This window comes from Oncorhynchus gorbuscha, linkage group LG10, assembly GCF_021184085.1.
Source record: "Oncorhynchus gorbuscha isolate QuinsamMale2020 ecotype Even-year linkage group LG10, OgorEven_v1.0, whole genome shotgun sequence".
NCBI classification, from domain to species: domain Eukaryota; kingdom Metazoa; phylum Chordata; class Actinopteri; order Salmoniformes; family Salmonidae; genus Oncorhynchus; species Oncorhynchus gorbuscha.
Window position 1 is genome coordinate 25,514,546 of NC_060182.1, and position 21,589 is coordinate 25,536,134.

Consider the following 21,589-nt stretch of genomic DNA (forward strand, 5'->3'; position numbering starts at 1 on the left):
ACCAAAATATGATTCTTCATGTTCAAGAAATAATATGGGGAAAAACAGTGGAGAATTTCTCTCATTGTAAAAAGAAAAAGGAAATGTCAACACAAAATACAAATTAGGGAATACTGCTCAGACAAAATAACTTGCAAAAATGAATATCTAATTACTTTTGTTATTGAAATGAGACATGGATCGTAGTCAAGGAGGTAATCTTTTGTGATTTGCACCCCTTGCCTGGCTTATTTCTGGCTAGCAGCTAGATAGCTAACTCAGAAACAGGTACACACAATGAGCTACAATATAGGCTAATCCACCCAGCAGCTAGCTACGTCGGTAGCAGGTAGGCTACATACAGTACAATATAACTGAGCAATCAGCAATAACTTAGGAACAGATACTGTACATACAGCACAATAATATAACCCAGCTAGCAGCTAGTAGCGAACTCACTCTGAAGCAGGTATTGTAGCTACACAACAAAACCCAGACCTAATGCATATAGCTACTGGCCCTCTGAGGCTAAGCTACCTTTCTCGCGAACATCTTTAAACTTTTATAACCCTCCTCAAAGTATAAATGGAGGTTATTTTAGCATCTTTAGCACTGAGGGGAAAACAAGTGTTTGTAAATAACACTTTGTGGGCTTCTTTTTGCTCCTATCCATGTTTTCGCGTCATGACTCCACACTTCAAACGGAGGAGTGGCGTTTTAGGTCTGCTGGGTTGAGAGGGGCTATTCCAGGTACACTTGGCTAATATAGTTTTACCGCCTCCTAGATATAAGCAATGCTTCCTTTCCTAAACATAGGGCTGTAAATAGCAAGCTGCCTGCTACCCACATCAGTAGCTATGCAGTATATGCCCAAACTCTTTTAAAGAGATGGAGGCTTGCCTTGCCTTGTCACTTCAGCCAAGCCTGAACCTGCTGCGAGACGGGAACAACTTTCATTTCATGTACACACAGCTCCCTTTCCCTCCAGTCATATCAGGGGAGACTGAACAAGTGTTGGCCTTTTCAAATGGATGGAAATTGTTTTGGGCATGCAGAGTCACCTAGAAATAACAAGTGTAGGTCCCCAGGAGGGTTAAATTATGAACACACAATGTGGCACAGACTCACACACATGGAAACACACACACACACAACCATAGAAAGAAACACATCCATAGCTTGCATTCATTCACAATCTTGCTCGTTTGAACACAGACACACACGTACACACTACAGGCAGTGGTCTGACAGATGATTTCCGTGCTCTGTTTGTTTTAAAATCCCTTCTCCCCCTGAGGTCTGAACACTCATTATTCTCAGTGCAAAGTAGAACGGAATAAAGCCACACAGTCAAAGAGCTTTGCAGGCTTATACTGCATCTTTACAACACAGTGTCTAATCTCCCATTAAACCACATACATGGATACACACACACACGATCACTTTACACACACATTGGGCATCAGCATAAAAGTGCATTTTACAGACATATGCTAACAGTCTCAGTGATCTGATCTATCTGTTTTATCTTCCCAGGCGTACAGACGTATCTACCACGCCACGTTTACAACTACTGTATGTATATAATGGGAAATTACTCATTTGTAGCATACACACTCCCTCACATTGACTATACTGTCCTTACGCTTGCACACACAAATACACCTGGGCACACTCACTACAGGATGCATCAGTGTGTGTTGAATAAGTAAAGGATGATCCTAAGAGAGGAGAGGAAATAAAGGGGACCCTGCTGTCTGTTGTGGTTCAATTACAGAGGGATTATATTATTATTATTTATTTTTTGTACTTTTACCCCTTTTTCTCCCCAATTTCGTGGTGTCCAATTGGTAGTTACATTCTTGTCCCATCGCTGCAACTCCCATATGAACTCAGGAGAGGGGAAGGTCGAGAGCCGTGCGTCCTCCGAAACACGACCCTGCCAAGCCGCACTGTTCTTGACACACTGCTTGCTTAACCCGGAAGCCAGCCGCATCTATGTGTTGGAGGAAACACTGTACAACTGGCGACCAGGTCAGCTTGCAAGCACCCGGCCCACCACAAGGAGTCACCAGAGTGCAATGGGACAAGGAGAACCCAGTGGGCCAAACCATACCCTAACCCGGATGACGCTGGGCCAATTGTGCGCCGCCCCATGGGTCTCCTGGTCACAGCCGGCTGTGACACAGCCTGGGATCGAACCCATGTCTGTAGTGACGCCTTAGACCTCTGCGCGACTTGGGCTGCCAACAGAGGGATTATTTAGCAGCTGGAGCAGGAAGAAAATGATCTCTTTACGAACACTGTAAACTGTGCCAGACTATCTGGCCATCCCTTGCATGACCAGTCAAGAACACATTTATATATGTTGGACGGTAAACGTTTACAACACACGTTTTATAGAAAATGCAAATCAAATCTCTATTATTTACCTTCCATGTTTAAATATCTCTGTCTACACCCATATGTACTGTATAGACACACACAAACACAGATACACACCTAAGCACACAGATTCACACACACACACACAAAAGAGGGGAAGTGGTAGTGGTGTGTGTTGGTGTCCCAGGGGAAGAAGACAGATAGATAGACAGAGACAGATATCAGATGAGTCCTGCTGTCCTGTTGGGATCTTAGACCGACTGGCTATATTACATCTTAATCCCCACTCTCCAGTGTTAGACAAGAGCACGAGTCAAAGCCAAGCAAGCGAGAGAGAACCAGAGGCAGCCACAGCCCCAGAGAGAGAGAGAGAGAGAGAGACCATGAGAGACAGAGAGAGAGAGTGAAAAGAGAGTGATACAGAGAGCCCATGAGAGACAGATAGAAAGCGAGAGACAGAGAGCATGAGAGAGAGAGAGCGTGAGAGACAGAGAGCATGAGAGAGAGAGCGTGAGAGAGAGAGCGTGAGAGAGAGAGTGTGAGAGCCAGAGCGAGAGAGAGAGAGAATGTGAAGGGAGGGGAGGAGAGGGGAAGGGAGCCAGGCAGACACAGACAGCAGCATATACAATGAATCTGACAGACTTGCTCTCAGACTGACTGTATTTCATTATAATCTCATAACACTCCAGCCCTGGAGGAGAGGAGTGGGCAGAGAGAGGCTGAGAGAGGCTGAGAGAGGCTGAGAGGCTGAGAGAGGCTGAGAGAGGCTGAGAGAGGCTGAGAAAGGCTGAGTGTTGGAGAGACGGAGGGAGGGCGACATGGAGGGAGGGAAACGATGAACAGAGACTCCTACTGCAGAGGGAAAATTGAAAGGGACAGGGAGAGAGGGAGAAAGAGAGTCGCACAAACACACACGCACATACAATCACGCACACATACACAGACAAACAAACAAACACTGATAGACAAACAAACACACATTCGTATATATATTGGAATAAAAGCTCTGTAAATAGGCCAGCTCACACTAAAAACACTGCCTATAGAAAACCTATGTATTAACAAACTAGAAATGCATGACTGTTGTACAGTAAAATAAATCATAAACCATCGTTACCAGGCAGTTTATCATACCATGCCACATATCGCCTCTTTCATTTATCTCTATACAAATACATAAATCATGGAACAAGAGCCTAAGTATTTGAAATGCCCCTTTACCGCTCAGTCATTCACATTTTCTGACCAGCTCTTCCCCCACACTCTTTCTGTCCCACACACACACACAAACCACACACTCTTTCACACACAAATCTCTCTGTCCCCGTCCCACTCTACACATCCAGCCACTCTCTCACTCTCACTCTCTCTCTCTCTCTCTCTCTCTCTCTCTCTCTCTCTCTCTCTCTCTCTCTCTCTCTCTCTCTCTCTCTCTCTCTCTCTCTCTCTCTCTCTCTCTCTCTCTCTCTCTCTCTCTCTCTCTCTCTCTCTCTCTCTCTCTCTCTCTCTCTCTCCCTCTCTCTCTCTCTGTCTCACCTGTGACAGTGATGAGCATGGGGGCCACCAAGGCTCTGTTGTTGTCCAGCTTGCGGCTCAGCCGGATCTCCCCGCTGCTGTGGTTGAGAAGCAGCAGGTGCAGCTCGTTGCCCCGTTCGATAGTGTAGTAGAGGCGGTCGCTCACGTCCGGGTCGTGGGCCGGCACCCGTCCGATCCCCCCACTGGGGAAACTGTTGGAACGGTTGGACACAAAGTTGTTGAAGATAATCTGGAAGTCCTGGAGCTGGGGCCGGTTGTCGTTCTGGTCCACCAGCCGGATGCGCACCGTGGCCCGGCTCACCAGGGGGGCTGAGGTGGCCTGGACCACGATCACATACTCTGAGCGGGCTTCGTAGTCCAGGTCGATGAGGGAGGTGAGCTCCCCAGAGAAGATGTCCATCTGGAAGATCTCAGGGATGTTGCCTTCTACGATCTGGTACATGATCTGGGCGTTGGCCCCCTCGTCTGGGTCTGTGGCTGTAATCTGGGCCACCACTGACCCCACAGCACTGTTCTCCTTCACTAGAACCTCAAAGTCATCCGCTGGGAACACGGGTGCGTTGTCGTTGACGTCGAGAACTGTCACCTGGATGTGGACGGGCGTCCGCTGTGGAGGCACACCACGGTCCACTGCGTACGCCGTCAGCTCATAGAAGGGAACGCTCTCGCGGTCCAAACGACGGACTGTGCGTACAATGCCCGATGTGGGCTCGATGGTGAAGTCCCCGTCGCCGTCCTCCCCATTCTGGAAGGTGTACTGGACGCGGCCGTTGGCGTGTGCATCTCGGTCCGTTGCGGATATCTGTAGGACACTAGTGAAGGGTGGCGCGTCTTCACTGACGGTGCCCTGGTACCTGGGGCTGAGGAACTGTGGTGCGTTGTCATTCACATCGTTCACATTCACCTCTACGTAGGTGGTGTCAGACTTCTGTGGGATGCCGTTGTCCCGGGCGGTGATGGCTAGAGTGTAGGTCATCTGGTCTTCGTAGTCCAGCTCGGCCTGCAGGGTGATGGCTCCGCTGGACGGGTCGATGCGGAACTGGGGGATGTTGTCCTCCAAGAAGTAGGTGATGCGAGCGTTCTCACCGACGTCATCATCCGTGGCACTGATGACCACGACCGTGCTGCCCGGCGGCCGGTCCTCATTCACAGACACTGAGTAGTGAGCACTCTGGAATACAGGCCGGTGCGTGTTGGCGTCCGTGATGTTGACGTGGACCTGGCACGTGTCGTGTAGTGTGCGATCTGAGGCAGTCACCGTCAGAACGTAGCGCCGTTCCTGTTTGTAGTCGAGTGGCAGTGCTAGAGAGACCAGCCCCGACCCTCCGGCTGTGCTTATGGCAAAGCGGTTACGCGTGTTGCCCCCCGTGATCTGATAGGTGACCGCACTGTTGACATCACGATCGACCGCGGTCACAACAACCACACTGGTGCCCACGGCCGCGTCCTCATTAAGCCTCACAAAATACTCTTTCTGCAGGAACTCTGGCCTGTTGTCATTGACGTCCATCACTGTTATGGTCACGCTGGCTGTGGCAGAGAGAGGTGGGACGCCATAGTCTCTGGCATCCACCCCAAAGAAGAAGTGTTCCACAGACTCCCGGTCCAGAGCCGAGCTGACCGTCACCCAGCCGGTGGCAGAGTTGATGGTGAAGGGCATGTCAGGGCTAGTGCCAGTCAGCCTGTACTCCAGACGGGCATTGTCCCCAGAGTCAGTGTCGATGGCCTGGATGTGGAGGATGGAGCTGCCCACGGGGGCGCTCTCCAGCACTGACGCCTGGAACGGTGTGGATACGAAGATGGGAGGGTTGTCGTTGACGTCGGTCACCTGCACGCTGATGATACCTGTGTTATTGGAGAGGGGCGGCCGGCCGTTGTCCTGGGCTCGTACCCTCAGAGTGTACTCCCTCTCTGCCTCGAAGTCCAGAGGGGCAACTACCTGGATCTCCCCCGTCACACTGTCGATGGAGAACTGGCCCCGGCTGTTCCCACTGATGATGTTGTAGTGGACGGCCGCGTTGCTATCCTTATCATGGTCCGTAGCGCTCACCCTCAAGATCTCCGAGTGGGGCCGGATGTCCTCCCTGACCGCCACCACATAGCGCTTCTCGCTGAACTGGGGCACGTTGTCATTCTCATCCAGCACCGTGATGAAGACCTTAACGGTGGCTGAGCGCGGCCCGGGCTCCTTTCCCTGGTCACTGGCCTCCACGTGGAGGGTGTAACGCTCGTTGGTCTCCCTGTCGACTGCCCCCCGCGTAGTGATCAGCCCTGAGCGGGGATCGATCTCGAAAGCGGCGCGGGCGGTGGCTGCGGTGTCTCCTATGAAGCGGTAGCGGATGTTGGCGTTGGACGGGGCATCGAGGTCAGTGGCTCGGAGCTGCAGGATGGGGTAACCCTCTTCCACGTTCTCCCGGATGGTCTCCCGGTACTCTACATGCTCAAAAATGGGCGAGTGGTCATTGCGGTCGGCCACGGTGATGGCCACCATGGTGGTGCCAGAGAGGCGTGGAGAGCCGCGGTCTGACGCTGTGACCCGGAAGTAATGCAGATCCATGTGCTCCCTGTCCAGCACCTGGGAGGTGGTGATGAGGCCTGTGTCTGGGTCAATGTGGAAGTAGTCAGTTGATCTGCTGTTCATTAGAGGGGCCATGGTGTAGCTGAGCATGCCTGCGTCACCTGAGTCTGGGTCTGTGGCTGAAATGGCTATGACTGAGGTGCCTGAGGGCTGGTTCTCTGGTACCTGCACCTGGAAGTTATACAGGGAGAAGTGAGGGTGTCTGTTGGCAGCACGGCGAGCGCGTCCCACCACCAAAACCTCTTTCTCTCTGTCCCCCTCATCTCTATCTTTCACTATGTGCCTTTCCAGGCTTCTCTCTCCCCTGGAACTGTGCCTTTCCTCCTCTTCTTCCCACTCTCCCTGTGTGCTTTCATCCCCCTGCCACTCTTTGTTCCCCTGTCCTCCTGACCCACTCTGTGCCTGTGTGTGCCTGGCCCTCTCCTGACCCTTTCCTCCCTCTCCCTCTCCAGTTTCATCTGTTTGGGCTGTGGCTCTCTTTGTTATTCCTTCTGACTCCCACTCCTCCACTTCCTCCCTCCACGGCTCTCTAGCCCGTCCCTCCCCCACCTGTAATTCTCCTTCCCCAGACCCCTCTTCAACCTCGACAACCATATGCCTCTCTCGCAAACTGACTCCATCTTGTTGTAATGGCACCAGTTTACTGGATTTTAATTGCATGCGCGAGCCCCCCTGTACAGTGGTTAAGCTGTCGACAGCACACGCAGCGTGAAGGCACTCTTCCGGGAACGACCCCTGCTGTGTCTGTGAGCACGGTCCACTCAGATCCCCCGACACCTGTCTACTATCGGCATCGTTACTTTCGTCATTCGTTAGAACATTCTCCTCTTTGTTCTCCTCGTTGCTATTGTTGTTGTGGTTCTGGTGGTCGTGGTTCTGGTTGTCATTTCTTAAGTTGTTATTGTTATTGACGTTGTAAACACTCCCGAAAAAGATTGGCTGAAAGTGCTGAGCCAAATCTGCGTGTTTACTCTGGGAATCCTGTGTAAAGCTTTTCATGGGAGCTGTCCACAGTGCCTGTGGTGCTGAACTCATGTGCTGAGAACGGGTAGTGCGGTGGGGGCTAGCTCGTGGCCGGGAATGTGAATCTGAGTCATCATCCCGTTTAGTCAGGTTGAGCTCGATGGAGAATGATAAAGGGGTCGTGGTAACGTTATCCCTGTGAGTAACACCAGACTTAATTGCACGGGCGTGTGCCGAGAATGATATGGTGAAAGCGGTGATGGAAGACATTACAGGCGTGACGAGAGCTGACTCACTGTGAGCTGACTCACTGTGAGCTGACTCAGACTGAGGATGAGGATTAGTGGCTCGAACAAACAATTCTGCTGCCTGTATGTCATCATGGAATAAGGAAAACGAGTTTGTAGAGCTAAGTGAATTTATGTTTTCATTAGCGGTGTGCCTACCGTTAGATAGAAAACAGAGACTATGCGTAATATTTGTGGTGGGGGAAAATTGGATGTCGACATTACTCCCTGCTATGCTCCCCCTAGGTCCAATAACGTTGGCTGGAGGTCCTCCCCCCACATCCATCTGCTGCAAACCACAACACCCCGTTACGGGGAGAGACCCCCAGGGTAACCCCTTGCTCTCTACACGGGATTGAGAGGTCTGTACTCGGCCTGCCACCACTGATAATTTCTGTGGAGGAGCAGCTCGCACTTTACGTTTGGCTGCTAGATAAACAGAGGCAAAATCATCATCCGGATCATTTGCGTTTACGTGATTTTTGACTTGTGCCTTCTCTCCGTCCATCCTCTGGCCCACACCCATGGGATGCCCAGGCCTGTGCATGCCAGGCGTGTCTCGGGTTGCTGCAGGCGTGTCTCGGGTACTCGGGTAACAACCTGTGAGGGCCATCCGCCCTTCAATAATCCCGGGCGACTGGTAACATCTGGCCGCGCTGCCTACAGCGGCTGAGGTGAGATAGCATGTTCTCCCAATGGTCATAGTCAACGAACGATTGCAACCATTGCTTGTGAGATCGATAGCATTGTGACTGCCCAATTGAGAACAATCCCCGGTGGCCACCTCTCCGGAGTTCAAAACATTATCGCCCAAATGAGAGCGAGGGCCCCATGTCAGCTGTCCAGTTGGTTGCTTAGCTATATATATGCGCTGTGTTGGAGAAAGTGGCTGGTGGAGAGGCCTTCTACATCTTTCCGAAGCCGCTCTCACGTCCCTAGCTGTCTCGAACGCCTCGCTCTCAGGTCCCCGGTGGTGGCCGCGCACAAAGACTCTCCTGGTGTCGGGTTTGGAGAGCAGCAGACAGGATGGTAACCGCGCGCACACTCTAGTCCTTTGTACAAACCGGATTTTGCCATTTTGAACAGGGGAAGAGAAAACAGGTGAAACAACGCCCCTCTCCTCACTGCTGCTCCTGCTCATACCTGCTGGGTCGGGAAGCATGTCTCCATTCCACGCCCCTGTCGCCCCCCCTTCTTCCGTGCGCAAGGGTCCAAAAGGGTCTCCGTGCCATATAAAAAGACTCCACACTGGGCATTCTGGTCCCGATGGGAACCGCTGTAACGTCCACCTGGGGCGAATCACCGAGCCGCTGTTGCTCGCCAAGACCCCAGCTTCCCCGGGATGGCTAGGTGTCTCAGGGCAGGGTCCCGGGCTCCAGCGGCAGGGCCCTGCTGCCTTCCCCGGGATAACTGCTAACAAAGGGCTGAGGAACAGGTGGAGAAGAAGTGGCGAGAGCAGGCAGGAACCCAGTAGCAGTGCAGCCATTAGTCTGGTAAGATCCTTTCTCCTCTCCCCCTTTCTCCCTCACACCCCTCTCTCTTTCTCTCTCCCTCGCTCTCTATCTTCGAGTGCGTCTCTTCCTCTCTTCCGTCGCCGGCTAGGTCGCCAGCTCCAGCGGCACCGCTCGACACCTTCCCCCGCGCTCCCCCGTCTCTCCTTGGGCCCGGGAAGTTGTCATTTACTCGCTGTGTTCGGTAGAACTCGGGCTGTCGGCGTCAGGGGTGCAGCATCTCTCCCTTTCATTCATATCCAACATGGCTCTCAGCAGACCCCGTGGTACTACCATCCTCGCGTTACACTCTCCTCCTCTCAACACCCCTCCCCATCGCTGCTCTCTTCCTCCGCCTCCCTCTCCCTCTCGACTCACAGAAATAGGAGAGAATGGTTTATTCCAGCGCGCAGGGCTGTTAGGCCACCCGTAGCCGCCATATACACAACTGGAAGGCGACTCTATATCTTACAATCATCTTTTAATAAACCCATCTCAATAAATTACCTTATAGCCTATATCCGAACCTAATAGCCATGTAGCATATGAAACCAAATGCCATTTTGGTGATAATTAGAAATATTAGGGCTTTATTACATATGAAAGTGTAACACAGAGAGTACTGCAAATGATGTGTATTATTGCACATGTTCTGTCACGCGTAACCTAATACATTATCGAGACAGTCAGGCCTATGTTATGTACCAAATGAGCTGGCTGAATTGAGCCTCTCCATTACGTCATGCTCTGCCTAAACGTCAATGAGTCATTTACAGTAGCCTCGCTTCCCCTATTCATTGCTCTTCTTTCGACATAATCACCCTTCACTTGTCATTTTAGTTAAACATGAATTTATATGGATATGACCAAATATATGTCATTGTATTTGCAAAGTGGATAAAAAAGTAGTTTATATGAAAATATCACTTTTATTCCCAATTTAATCACACACTTCATTCTGCTGGTGAATTATACAACCTATAAAATGACATCCCCACATTTCGGAAATGGCTGAGGGAGGGAAGGTGTGTCTGGCTTGTAATCGTCGGATGTTCTGTGGCACAAAATTGATATGTTAGGAAAAACCAATCTGTGTTTCTCTCAGTCTGGCTGCCTGTCGCGGATGCCACGGTTGGAGCGGATCCACACATTTTGAAATATTCATGCTCCAACCACAATAATATTGTGGACAAAAAAAACGCCAACCCCCGCGCTCTATGCATTTGCTCTCTCCTGATATCCGAGCCGAGCTGAGAACAGTCAGTCAGTAGCCGCGAGGAGGCGAGGGTCTGGCCGTTTAGGCAGGCAGCCCTGTTGGGTGTCATTGCTCGATCGCCTTGCTCGCACACCAACAATATTTGCGGTGAAAAGTAGGTTATGCTGGCGAGCCGCCCTCTCCATGATTAGGACGGATAGGCCTACATGTCATCACGCTTAAAGCAGGCTAGCCAAAGTGGCACTTGTGATATCATAGTGAACTAGTGTGAGGAAGAAAATGCAGTTTACCAGGTTACATTAAAACTGGATCTCATTCCATGATATTCCTAGATGTAATATAAATAATGTATCTGGATAAACACACTTTTGTATTAATGGAAAGTTCTTGAAATGGGAAGCGCCGCCAAAGCGGGGTGCTGTTTAACTCTAGCCGTCCATAGTCTCAATGGTGACTCCCTGTTTAAATAAAGGTGAAATATTAAAATAAAAAAGTAAATAAATTATGAACGACATGTGAACGAGAGGCTTGTAGAATCATGACTCTTTCGAGTTTTCAGTTCATCGTTGGCCGGTAGTTGGTCCTGCGTGCTCTGGGAATTACTAACTCAAATGAACGAAACTAGTAGAAATATTCGTTATTTTGATTGAACGAGTCGAAAGGATCCGAACTTCCCATCACTACTATACATTCTAAAATGCACGCGCGCCCGTAGACCTATACGTGCATTATAAAGATACATCTAAATAAATGTTGCATGGCCAGAGCAATGTTGCATTAACGTAGTTGGTTGGCCTCTGGATAAAAGCATGTGTTGCATTTTCTTGTAATTTCATACATTTATCCACGCGCAACCCATATTCTGAGTAGGGGGTAAGTATTTTGAGTAGGAGCTATGCTTTAACAGGTCTTGTGTGGACTCAAATGGTCCGATGCAGCAGGCCTATTTGGAGTGCTGCTGTCCGCTGTAATGAGGTCGATCACAGCGCGACTAAATATGACCCAACATTTCTAGTAATTTCTCGTCGGAAAGATATCCATGTTGTGGACTGCTTACAGTTCGTTGTTTAGTGTTCAACAGGGCTTCGTTTTTTGAGAGTTCTGCCCCTGAACAAGGCAGTTAACACACTGTTCCCCGATAGGCCGCCATTGTAAATAAGAATGTGTTCTTAACTGACTTGCCTAGTTAAATAAAGGTTAAATAAAAAAATATTTAAAAAATGTAGGTTATGTTATGTAGGCTACTTTCAGCATAGTCGACATGGGCGCAGTCCACGGTGTTGTAGTGCTGAAATGTCCATAGCCTGTTCGTGCGGCCATCTATCCCATCACATTTTTGTCTTATTTTATTACTTTTGTGGGTGTGATGGACCCAGAAAATTTGATTTTAATTTGTATATTTGTCAATGCAAATGCTCAGATAATTGTAGGCGGGAACATGATCAATGGGAGAACCATCCACATAATAAATATGTAGTTCGTTTCATTCATTTTTGCACCAGGCGATCAATTCATCTAGCAGTTCTAAACATGTATATTGCTTCTCTATGCTGCCTGTAGCATGATCTTTTTGATGCGCGCATATAGGCCTATGAAGGACAGCTGTTGGTCGGAGAACGTGTCCAGAGTCGCGGAGCAGCATGTTAACCCTGGAGTGGAATTCATTGCGGTCAGCCTGCAGGTCAAACGAGCGAGTCATTCAGAAAAGATTCAAAAAGAACGAATCGTTTGCAAACTGTACATCACTCATTTATAGACACCCTTTTCAAAAAACTGTTGTGTCCAAATTTAACTGGGTGGATCCCCTCCACGCAACCGTGGATCCATATACGCATCCTCACTGGGAGTCCCCTATCTATCTACCGCGAGCCGCAACGCAAGACCCAGCTTTTCAACGGTGTGAGTTACCATGGGAACAGCGAAAGTGGGAGTACTTTTAGCCTGTGGGGGATTATACCCCGCCGAGGGGTCGAGTGTGCAGGGAGGGAGGGGCACTGTGGAGGCTTTCTTTACTCATTTTGCCTGCCAGTCACATACTCCTTAGCCTAATTGCATGCCCCCGGTCCCGCTCTCCTTGTCTGACCAGGCCGGGTGCCACAGAGTCCCCAGACCCTTTCCCTGAAATCCTGAGCGGCAGGTGTTAGTGGCGGCACGGTTTACATCTGGCCTCGACTGGAAATTATGCGGCAGTATATATTCACAAGAGGTGTGAGGGAACGCACATAGATTGACGGATAGGCTATTCGTGTCATTTGCCAATGCCAACCAATCGCCTGTTGTCTTCGACATCGATCATTTATGGGAAAGGAAGAAGGACAGGGCCCTGGCCGTCCTGCCACTTAGACAGGTCGACACAGAGGGTCGCTATCCGGGAAGACCCACTCCATCCCTCCTCTCTCTGATGGCATATGGCAGCAGCTGCGTGGCGCGTGTGGGGTTATTGTGTGACTCTTGCAACAGCTTATATAGGGCCTATGGGTTGCGCGTGAATAATACAGCAATAAGCCTCTGCACGCTACGTTGACGTGAATACCAAACAGCCAAGAAAGGTAAAGGGCCCTTAGCTCTCCTTGATCTCACAGTTGATTAGAGACCATTCATTTATTCATTGTTCGGGCCTTGATTCCTATTGCGACCTGTTTTCCTCTCATGTTTGAAGTGTGTTTTCCTTCTTGCCTTCAACAGTCAACCAAAAGGATGATGATGTCATTCATTATTTGGGGAGATTAGCCCTATGTGATAAGGCCACATGGTCCATATGTTCATTATCTGGCTGCTAGTTTATTAGATTCAGACAGGGGCCTAGAGCTTGGCCAATTTGATCATGACATTACTGGCTCTACCATCCTGTACACAAACACATCAACCCACCATTCTGGGTTCCATTATAAATCAACACATTTTGAAACAACCATGTGGCAAGGTAAAGCATTTGAACACATTGGAAAGGGTTCTCTGTCGTATAAACATCTAAAGCAAATCTAATCTAATCCCCCCCCAGTTTTATTCAGGGCACAGAGTTTTGTTTATAAAACAAGTGATGAGAGAGACCTTGTGGATGGATGAAGGGAAAGTGTCACAGAGAAAGAGACAGAAGTACATTTTCAGTGTGGGCAAACAACAACAACCACATGTTTTAAAGGACGCTCTGGGTGAGTGTGTGCCTGAAAAATTGTGCATGTGTATTTGTGTGGGTGTGTTCATAGTTTTTTAGGCCAGCTGTGTGTTGTCTCTTATCAGCCAGTGACCCAAATCACTGAATAAAAAAGAGAGAGAGAGAGAGAGAGAGAGAGAGAGAGATGGGGGTGAAGAGCAGGAGAGAGAGTAAGTTGGCATTTAAAAAGGAGAACAATGAACAATGATGCAACACAGATATAAATATCAGACCTTGGTATTCGATAGCATTCCCTGAACAATGCTTTTACCATTGCTCACACAATCTCCCCAAGTCTATTCCCATAGAATGTATCAAACTGCCATGGCACTGATTATGGAAATGTTCTGTTCTGAAGAATGTGAACATTCAGATAGAACACAGATGTAAAAATGGCAAGAATGAAATCTTTGACCGTGAGGAAATATTCAGAACATAAATCCCTATTGCCATATGACCAATGACAGACAAAAGTGATCCCTCGAAATACAATGTCTAAACACAGAATCACATAGTCACTGCAATAAATACAGATTGAGATCTAGAGCAGTAGGCTACATGATGAGGTCATGAGATTCTAGAGCAATATTTGCCAGGTCTAAGAGCTAGCAGAGCCACAGCACTATCAGGCTGGATCTATCCAAGCTGGATTCATATCAGATGAGATTAGGCTGGATGGAGGATCCCTATCACACTACTGTGGTCTGGGTTGCATCAGACTGGCTCCTGGTGGCCGCAGGCCCAGGTCGAACTTGGGAACCATACCAATACAAATTGCATCAGCAGCAGCAGCAGCTGAATGTTTGGATCTCTATCACTGGGTATTGTAGGTATCACTATCAGCAGAGATCACTAGGACTTTATGAGACTCATCAGCATTAGCTAAAGAAGTGTATTATCTGTATAAGCAGAGCTACTAAACTAGGGTCCTGGAGGGCTTGAACCCAGCAGGGGGCCTCCCAGCCCCAGCCTCATGCTGACACCAGATCATTATTGCTGGATGTGCAGATACTTTGATATAGGATCTTCTCAACCATTTGGCTGGTTAAGAGGATATTGGATTAAATGGAAGTGCTGGGAGAGGTTCAATATCCATGCTGGTACCTCTTCCCCTTTGACATCAGTTGAACAGTGATGTGATCTGATCAGCTAGTAAACATGTGAATGTAGACTTAGGATTGCACACACATAGCATGCCTACATAAACATCTGAGAAAACAGAATCAGGAAATGAATGATTAAAAGCAGTTGAAGCAGCAGTCAGCAGGAGAAACAATAGCAAGGCTTTCTCCCCGCCCCTGTTTCCTTAAAAAGCTGAGGGATGGGGCTGAAGAAATGTAACCACTCTCAAATTCATAGACAGAGATGTGGATGCAAGGACTGACCATCCATCACAGGCAGCTTGTGGTACCAAAATTGGGGAGGATGGCTCATTGTAATAGCTAGAATGGAATAAATGGAATGGAATCAAACATCTGGTTTCCATGAGTTCAATTTACTCCCAGCCATTATGAGCCGTCCTCCTCTCACCAGCCTCATCTCCTGAGCCATCCATATCAATTATAGTTTTAACCATGTTTTAAGGCTATATAGTGTTAATTTACATCTACTTTGTTTACAAATATTGGAATAAAATAACCTTATATTTTGGCTTTTAATGGGGTTCAACAGTTAAACTCAGCTCATGAGGCAATTATATTCTACAAGAATCTATGGTTACATACCATTCATTTATACATCTAAAAATGGATGCAGCAACTGCTGATTGTCCCTTTAAATAATCATAATGCACCAATTCAGAGAATCATTAAAACAATGGATGGTTGGTTTAATTTGCTCACAATTAGGTATCCAGTATACAGAAATTCTAATTCAACCAGCTCCCTAACTTGTATTCAACCAGGGTAGAGTGAGGAGGAGAGAAAGGAAAGGGAGCCACAGAACGAGAGAGGCAGCGAGGGCTGGATGACAGCTGTTGCATGAGGAGTTTATCTGATTAAATCTGTCCATCTCCGGGCCCCTGCCCCTGCCATCAACCAACAACTACAACCCAACCCCCACAAATTCAAGTTCTCCTCTCACCACACTCTGCACATTCAAAGAAACTATGGGACATGTTCAACAGGAGCCACATTCACTTGGAAATAAGCAAGCCTGACGTGTTATAAAGACACTATTTCTCTTCTGGATATAGAATCCCTATCGGTCTCTTCGTCACAGTCACCACTGCCTCTGTGTTCAAAGTGTTCATTAAGTAGAAAATATCCTGGATGTTTTAACTGATATCAGTCAATGTGTTTCTGTGTTACACATCATGTATGGTATCTCTCTGCTCCTCAGTCTCGCTGTTAGCCTCCCTCCACCCCCAATCTCTCATCCTGTCGTTTCCTGGTATACCGAGCCAGTCAGCCAAAGCACTTAAATAGACATCAATATCAGTAGCCTAGCCTAGCCTCTCCCTCCCTATTTCTCTCCTCCACACCACCCATTTCTCCCTCCCTCCCTTCTGTGCTCTCTCCTGCACTCTCTCTCTCTGGCAACCACAAAGAACTCTATTCTCATGGGCATCCCTGACCTCATTCATCTCCCTGTTTTCCCCCTCCTTTAAGACAGTAGATTTGCTCAGAGCATTCACTCTGCATGCTCTCCTCCTTTCTCTTTGCATTCATCCCTTCATTTTTTAAACTCCTTTCATGTTTGCATCCCCTTTTCTCTCTCTCCTCCCTCCATTGTCTCTGGCCAACCAAGGCCTGAGGGGAGTGATTGACAGTCAGGCGAAGGGGAGCCGTGATAGCAGGAGATGAAAAGCAAGGCTGCCTGCTGGTGGACTGTCTGTCAGGTGGTTGAAATATGTCAGTAGACCTCCACCCTGTGGCTATGTTCATGTACTGCATGACCCCTGCCTATTCTTGTCAGACTTCTAAAGCCAGACTTGCTTAACTCATTGGCTGTGGGGAATGGGAACACGGGAACACACACACACGTTTCCAAACTGCAATAACCAGGCCCGTATTCCCAGGATTTAAAAAAGCTAAAGTCATAGCATTGCATCATGTTGCACCAGAAATCTAGCCAGTATATGGCAATCTGAGTATGAATTTACTCACAAATATGAAAGAGAATGGTTAATAAACTATGGGAAATCAATTAGGCTTCAGTGCTGTAAACATACTGCCTTCTATTCCCCTGCTAAATGGATAAATAAAACTGCTGGAGTCAGAAACAGCTGATTCCACACAGTTCAGTGTAACACTGAACTTAGTGTCACCCCTTACATCTATACTGTAAAACCCTGTCTCTCTCAAGAGGTGTGGTCTGGCGTCAGCAAACCGTCTCCACCTTGCGCCGGGAAGACTGTGGGGGTAAAAGAGCAGAGGTGTGTGTATGGAGATATGGGGTGTATTTATTAGGCACTAAACAGAAGGAAGCAGAATTAAACAGGGAGTAACTAACGAAATATGTCCAATCAGAAAGGCTCAATTTCGTTTTACATTGCAAAGCATTTTACTACAGTGTGTCCTAATGAATAGTTCAGTGGAGGCTGGTAGGAGGACCTATAGGAGGGCAGGCTCATTGTAATGTCTGGAATGGTATAAAACCATGTTTGACTCCATTCCATTCCAGCAATTACAATGAGCCTGTCCTCCTATAGCTCCTCCCAGTAGCCTCCTCTGGAATATGTTTACCCATGGTGGTGGTGATTGGGAGGCCAGACAGCTGAAGCCTGTGGAGAGCTCCAATGCCAGCTGTTCCATCTCATTATGGAGGGGGGGGGGGTCAAAAGGACACCAGGGGGAGGGGAAAATAATCACTCCATCTTTCATACAGAGCATAAAGCCTGGTGTGGCAGGACCAGCTAATGATGAGGAGAGAGCTCTTACATTCCCCAATTATTCTCAATAGTCGCCAACGTGGGGAAGATTCTAATTGCGTGGCCCCGTCACCCATTTTAATTGCCTAGGGTGAACTTGAGCATCCATGTACCTTTCTTTTATTAGTGCTATGATTGGGTAAATTATCTGATATTACCTACAAATGAATTATTCTCATAACCAATTATTTCCATAATCCCCAGGCATTATCCAACCATCTAGATTTCTCCCTGTAATTTGTCACATTTAAAAGCTGGAATACTTAGCTGCTAAATACATTTTTGGACTTATTAATGAATTATATATTCCAATTGATTCTTGAAGAATATAACTTATGCCTCATGAGTTTAGTTCAACTGTCGTACCTCATCAAAACCCCAAATAAAAGCTTGTTTTACTCCAATGTTTGTAAACAATATATACTGAACAAAAATAAAAATGCAAAATTTAAGATTTTACTTAGTTACAGTTCATATAAGGAAATTAGCCAATTGAAATAAGTATGAATTTGGCCCAAATATATGGCTTTTACATGACTGGGCAGGGGTGCAGCCATGGGTGGGCATTGGAGGGCACAGGCCCACCCAATCATAATGAGTTTTCCTCCACTAAAGGGCTTTATTAAAAGACTGAAATACTCAACACCTCTCCCCCCTCAGATGATTCCGCAGCGGAAGAAGCCGAATCTGGTGGTCCTGAGCTGGCGTGGTTACATGTGATCTGCAGTTGTGAGGCCGGTTCTCTGGCAACAGCTCTGGTGGACATTCCTGCAGTCAGCATGCCAATTGCACACTCCATCAACTTGAGACATTATTGGCATTGTGTTGTGTGACGAAACTTCTCATTTTAAAAGTGGCCTTTTATTGTCCCCAGCACAAGGTGCACTTGTGTAATGATCATTATGTTTAATGAGCTTCTTGAGATGCAACACACGGCAGGTGGATGGATTATCTTGACAAAGGAAAAATGCTCACTAACAGGGATGTAAACAAATGCGTGCAAGTTTGAGAGAAATAAGCATTTTGTGCATATGGAACATTTCTGGATTTTTTACATTTCAGTTCATGAAACATGGGACCAACACTATACATGTTGCGTTTATATTTTTGTTCAGTGGAAATAAACACTGTATAGCCTCAAAACATGGTTAAACGATCATTTTGATATCATGGATGGCCAGTCCATGCATCCCCAGCTCGGTCAATGAATTTGAGGGTGGTTAATGTTCTTCAGACATATCCTTCAGCTTTTACCAAATCATAGTCAGGGTGACCGCTTTGTTATTGGTTCAATTAAGGATTCTAGAGTTAAAGTGACCAAATAGTGGAACACTGTGCTGCAATATGACACGTACAAACCTTCACACACAGCAGCGGGGTCACCGAGATAAACACTCATTTATTGATCAAATCAGTGAAGGTGAAAAATATATTGATCTGATGCACTGTTGACAAAAACTTTGTGGATGAGAGTTAAAGACACCAACACACAAAACGTACATGATAATACATGTCCAAGATATGGCACAGAGCGACAATGGAGAAGTGGGGTCTGGCGCAGTGCAGTATAATATGTATTATGGCACAGGAGAAGTACTGCAGTGGTGGTGGTGGAGGGTTAGTCCATGGCACATACACAATGCAGCCGGGAAGTATTCAGACACACAATACCCCATAATGACCAGTCAAAAACAGGTTTGTAAGAAATGTTTGCACATTTAAAAAAATATATAAAAAATACCAGAAAATGCCGCATTGAAGGTCTCCAAGAACACCATGTCCGAGACTGGTCAGGATCGAAGGAAAGATCAACAGAGCAAAGAACAGAGAGCTCCTTGATGAAAACCTGCTCCAGATTGCTCAGGACCTCAGACTGGGGTGAAGGTTCACCTTCTAACAGGACAACGACCCTAAGCGCATGGGCAAGACAATACAGGAGTGGCTTCGGGACAAGACTCTGAATGTCCTTGAGTGGCCCAGCCAGAGCCCGGACTCGAAGTGAGGTGTCTTTTATACTGATATCAAGTTCAAACAGGTGCCATTAATACAGGTAACAGAGGAGCCTCTTAAAAGAATAAGAAGTTACAGGTCTGTGAGAGCCAGAAATCTTGCTTGTTTGTAGGTGACCAAATACTTATTTTCCACCATAATTTGCAAATAAATTAATTTAAAAAAATCCTACAATGTGATTTTCTGGATTTTTTTCCCTCATTTTGTCTGTCATAGTTGAAGTGTACCCATGATGAAAATTACAGGCCTCTCATCTTTTTAAGTGGGAAAACTTGCACAATTGGTGGCTGACTAAATACTTTTTTGCCCCACTGTATGTGAGAATGCTGTTTGACTACAGCTCAGCGCTCAACACCATAGTGCCCACGAAGCTCATCACTAAGCTAAGGCCTCTGGGACTAAACACCTCCCTCTGCAACTGGATCCTGGACTTCCTGATAGGCCGCCCCCAGGTGCTAAGAGTAGGCAACAATATTTCTGCCACGCTGATCCTTAACACTGGGTCCCCTCAGGGGTGTGTACTTAGTCCCCTCCTGTATTTCCTGTTCACCCAAGACCACGTGGCCAAACAACTCCAACATTTAAGTTTGCTGACGACAACAGTGGTAGGCCTGATCACGAAAACGATGAGACTGCCTATAGGGAGGTGGTCAGAACTTTCAGAACTGGTGGTGCCAGGACAACAACCTCTCAATATGAGCAAGACAAAGGAGCTGATCGTGGACTACAGGAAAAGTCGGGCCGAACAGGCCCCCATTAACATCGACGGAGCTGTAGTGGAGCGGGTAGAGAGTTAAGTTCCTTGGTGTCCACATCACCAACAAACTATCATGGTCCAAACATCCCAAGACAATCGTGAAGAGGGCACGACAGACCCCCCTCCCCCTCAGAAGACTGAAAAGATTTGGCATGGGCCGCCAGATCCTAAAAATGTTCTACAGCTGCACCATCGAGAGCATCCTGACCGGTTGCATCACCGCCTGGTATGGCAACTGCTCGGGTTCTGACCGTAAGGTGCTACAGAGGGTAGTGAATATGGCCCAGTACATCACTGGGGCCAAGCTTCCTGCCATCCAGGACCTATTTAAATAGGCGTGTCAGAGGAAAGCCAATAAATTGTCAGAGACTCCTGTCACCCAAGTTATAGACCGTTTTCTCTGCTTCCGCACAGCAAGCGGTACCGGAGCAACCAAGTCTAGGATCAAAAGGCTCCTTAACAGCTTCTACCCCCAAGCCATTAGACTGCTGAACAATTCATAAAAATCACCACCGGACAATTTACATTGACACCACCCCCCCTGCTGGTACTGGTGCTCCCTGTAAATAGCCTCGTTATTGTTATTCTTAGTGTTACTTTTTATCTGAGCCTACTTGGTAAATATTTTATTCTTCTTGAACTGCACTGTTGGTTAAGGGCTTGTAAGTCAGCATTTCACAGTAAAGTCTACACTGTTGGTAAAGGGCTTGTAATTAAGCATTTCACAGTAAAGTTTACACTTGTTGTATTCAGCATTTCACAGTAAAGTCTACACTTGTTGTATTCAGCATTTCACAGTAAAGTTTACACTTGTTGTATTCAGCATTTCACAGTAAAGTTTACACTTGTTGTATTCAGCATTTCACAGTAAAGTTTACACTTGTTGTATTCAGCATTTCACAGTAAAGTTTACACTTGTTGTATTCAGCGCATGTGGCAAATAAAGTTTGATTTGACTTGCGGCTGTAATCCCTGTCAAAGGTGCTTCAATAAAACACTAAGTAAAGGGTCTGAATACTTTTTTGATTTTATACATTTGCCAAACATTCTAAAAACCTGTTTTTGCTTTGTCATTATGGGGTATTGTGTGTCGATTGATGAGGGGTAATCAATTTTAGAATAAGGTTGTAACGTAACAAAATGTGGAAAAAGTCAAGGGGTCTGAATACTTTCCAATTGCACTTTGTGTGTGTGTGAGAGTGAATGTGTGAGATATATATATACACACACACACACACACACACACACAACTGAGACAGTCAGTTCCAGTGAAACATATCTATTTGTATTATTCAAGTAGAAGGAGAAGGTAGGGGAACGTAAATGGCTCATAGCCAGGAGCAATATCTAGTGATCAGGGTGG

The 21,589-nt window shown here is 47.2% G+C and overlaps 1 protein-coding gene across 1 annotated transcript in view; it reads right to left on the reverse strand.

Annotated features, from left to right (window-relative positions):
* Positions 1-7,711, reverse strand: part of LOC124046854 (cadherin EGF LAG seven-pass G-type receptor 3-like) — a 120,744-nt gene extending 113,033 nt beyond the window's left edge. The window contains exon 1 of the mRNA XM_046367644.1: positions 3,901-7,711. Within this exon, the coding sequence (XP_046223600.1) occupies positions 3,901-7,711 (3,811 nt within the window). The remainder of the gene's footprint in view (positions 1-3,900) is intronic.
* Positions 7,712-21,589: the final 13,878 nt, after the last annotated feature.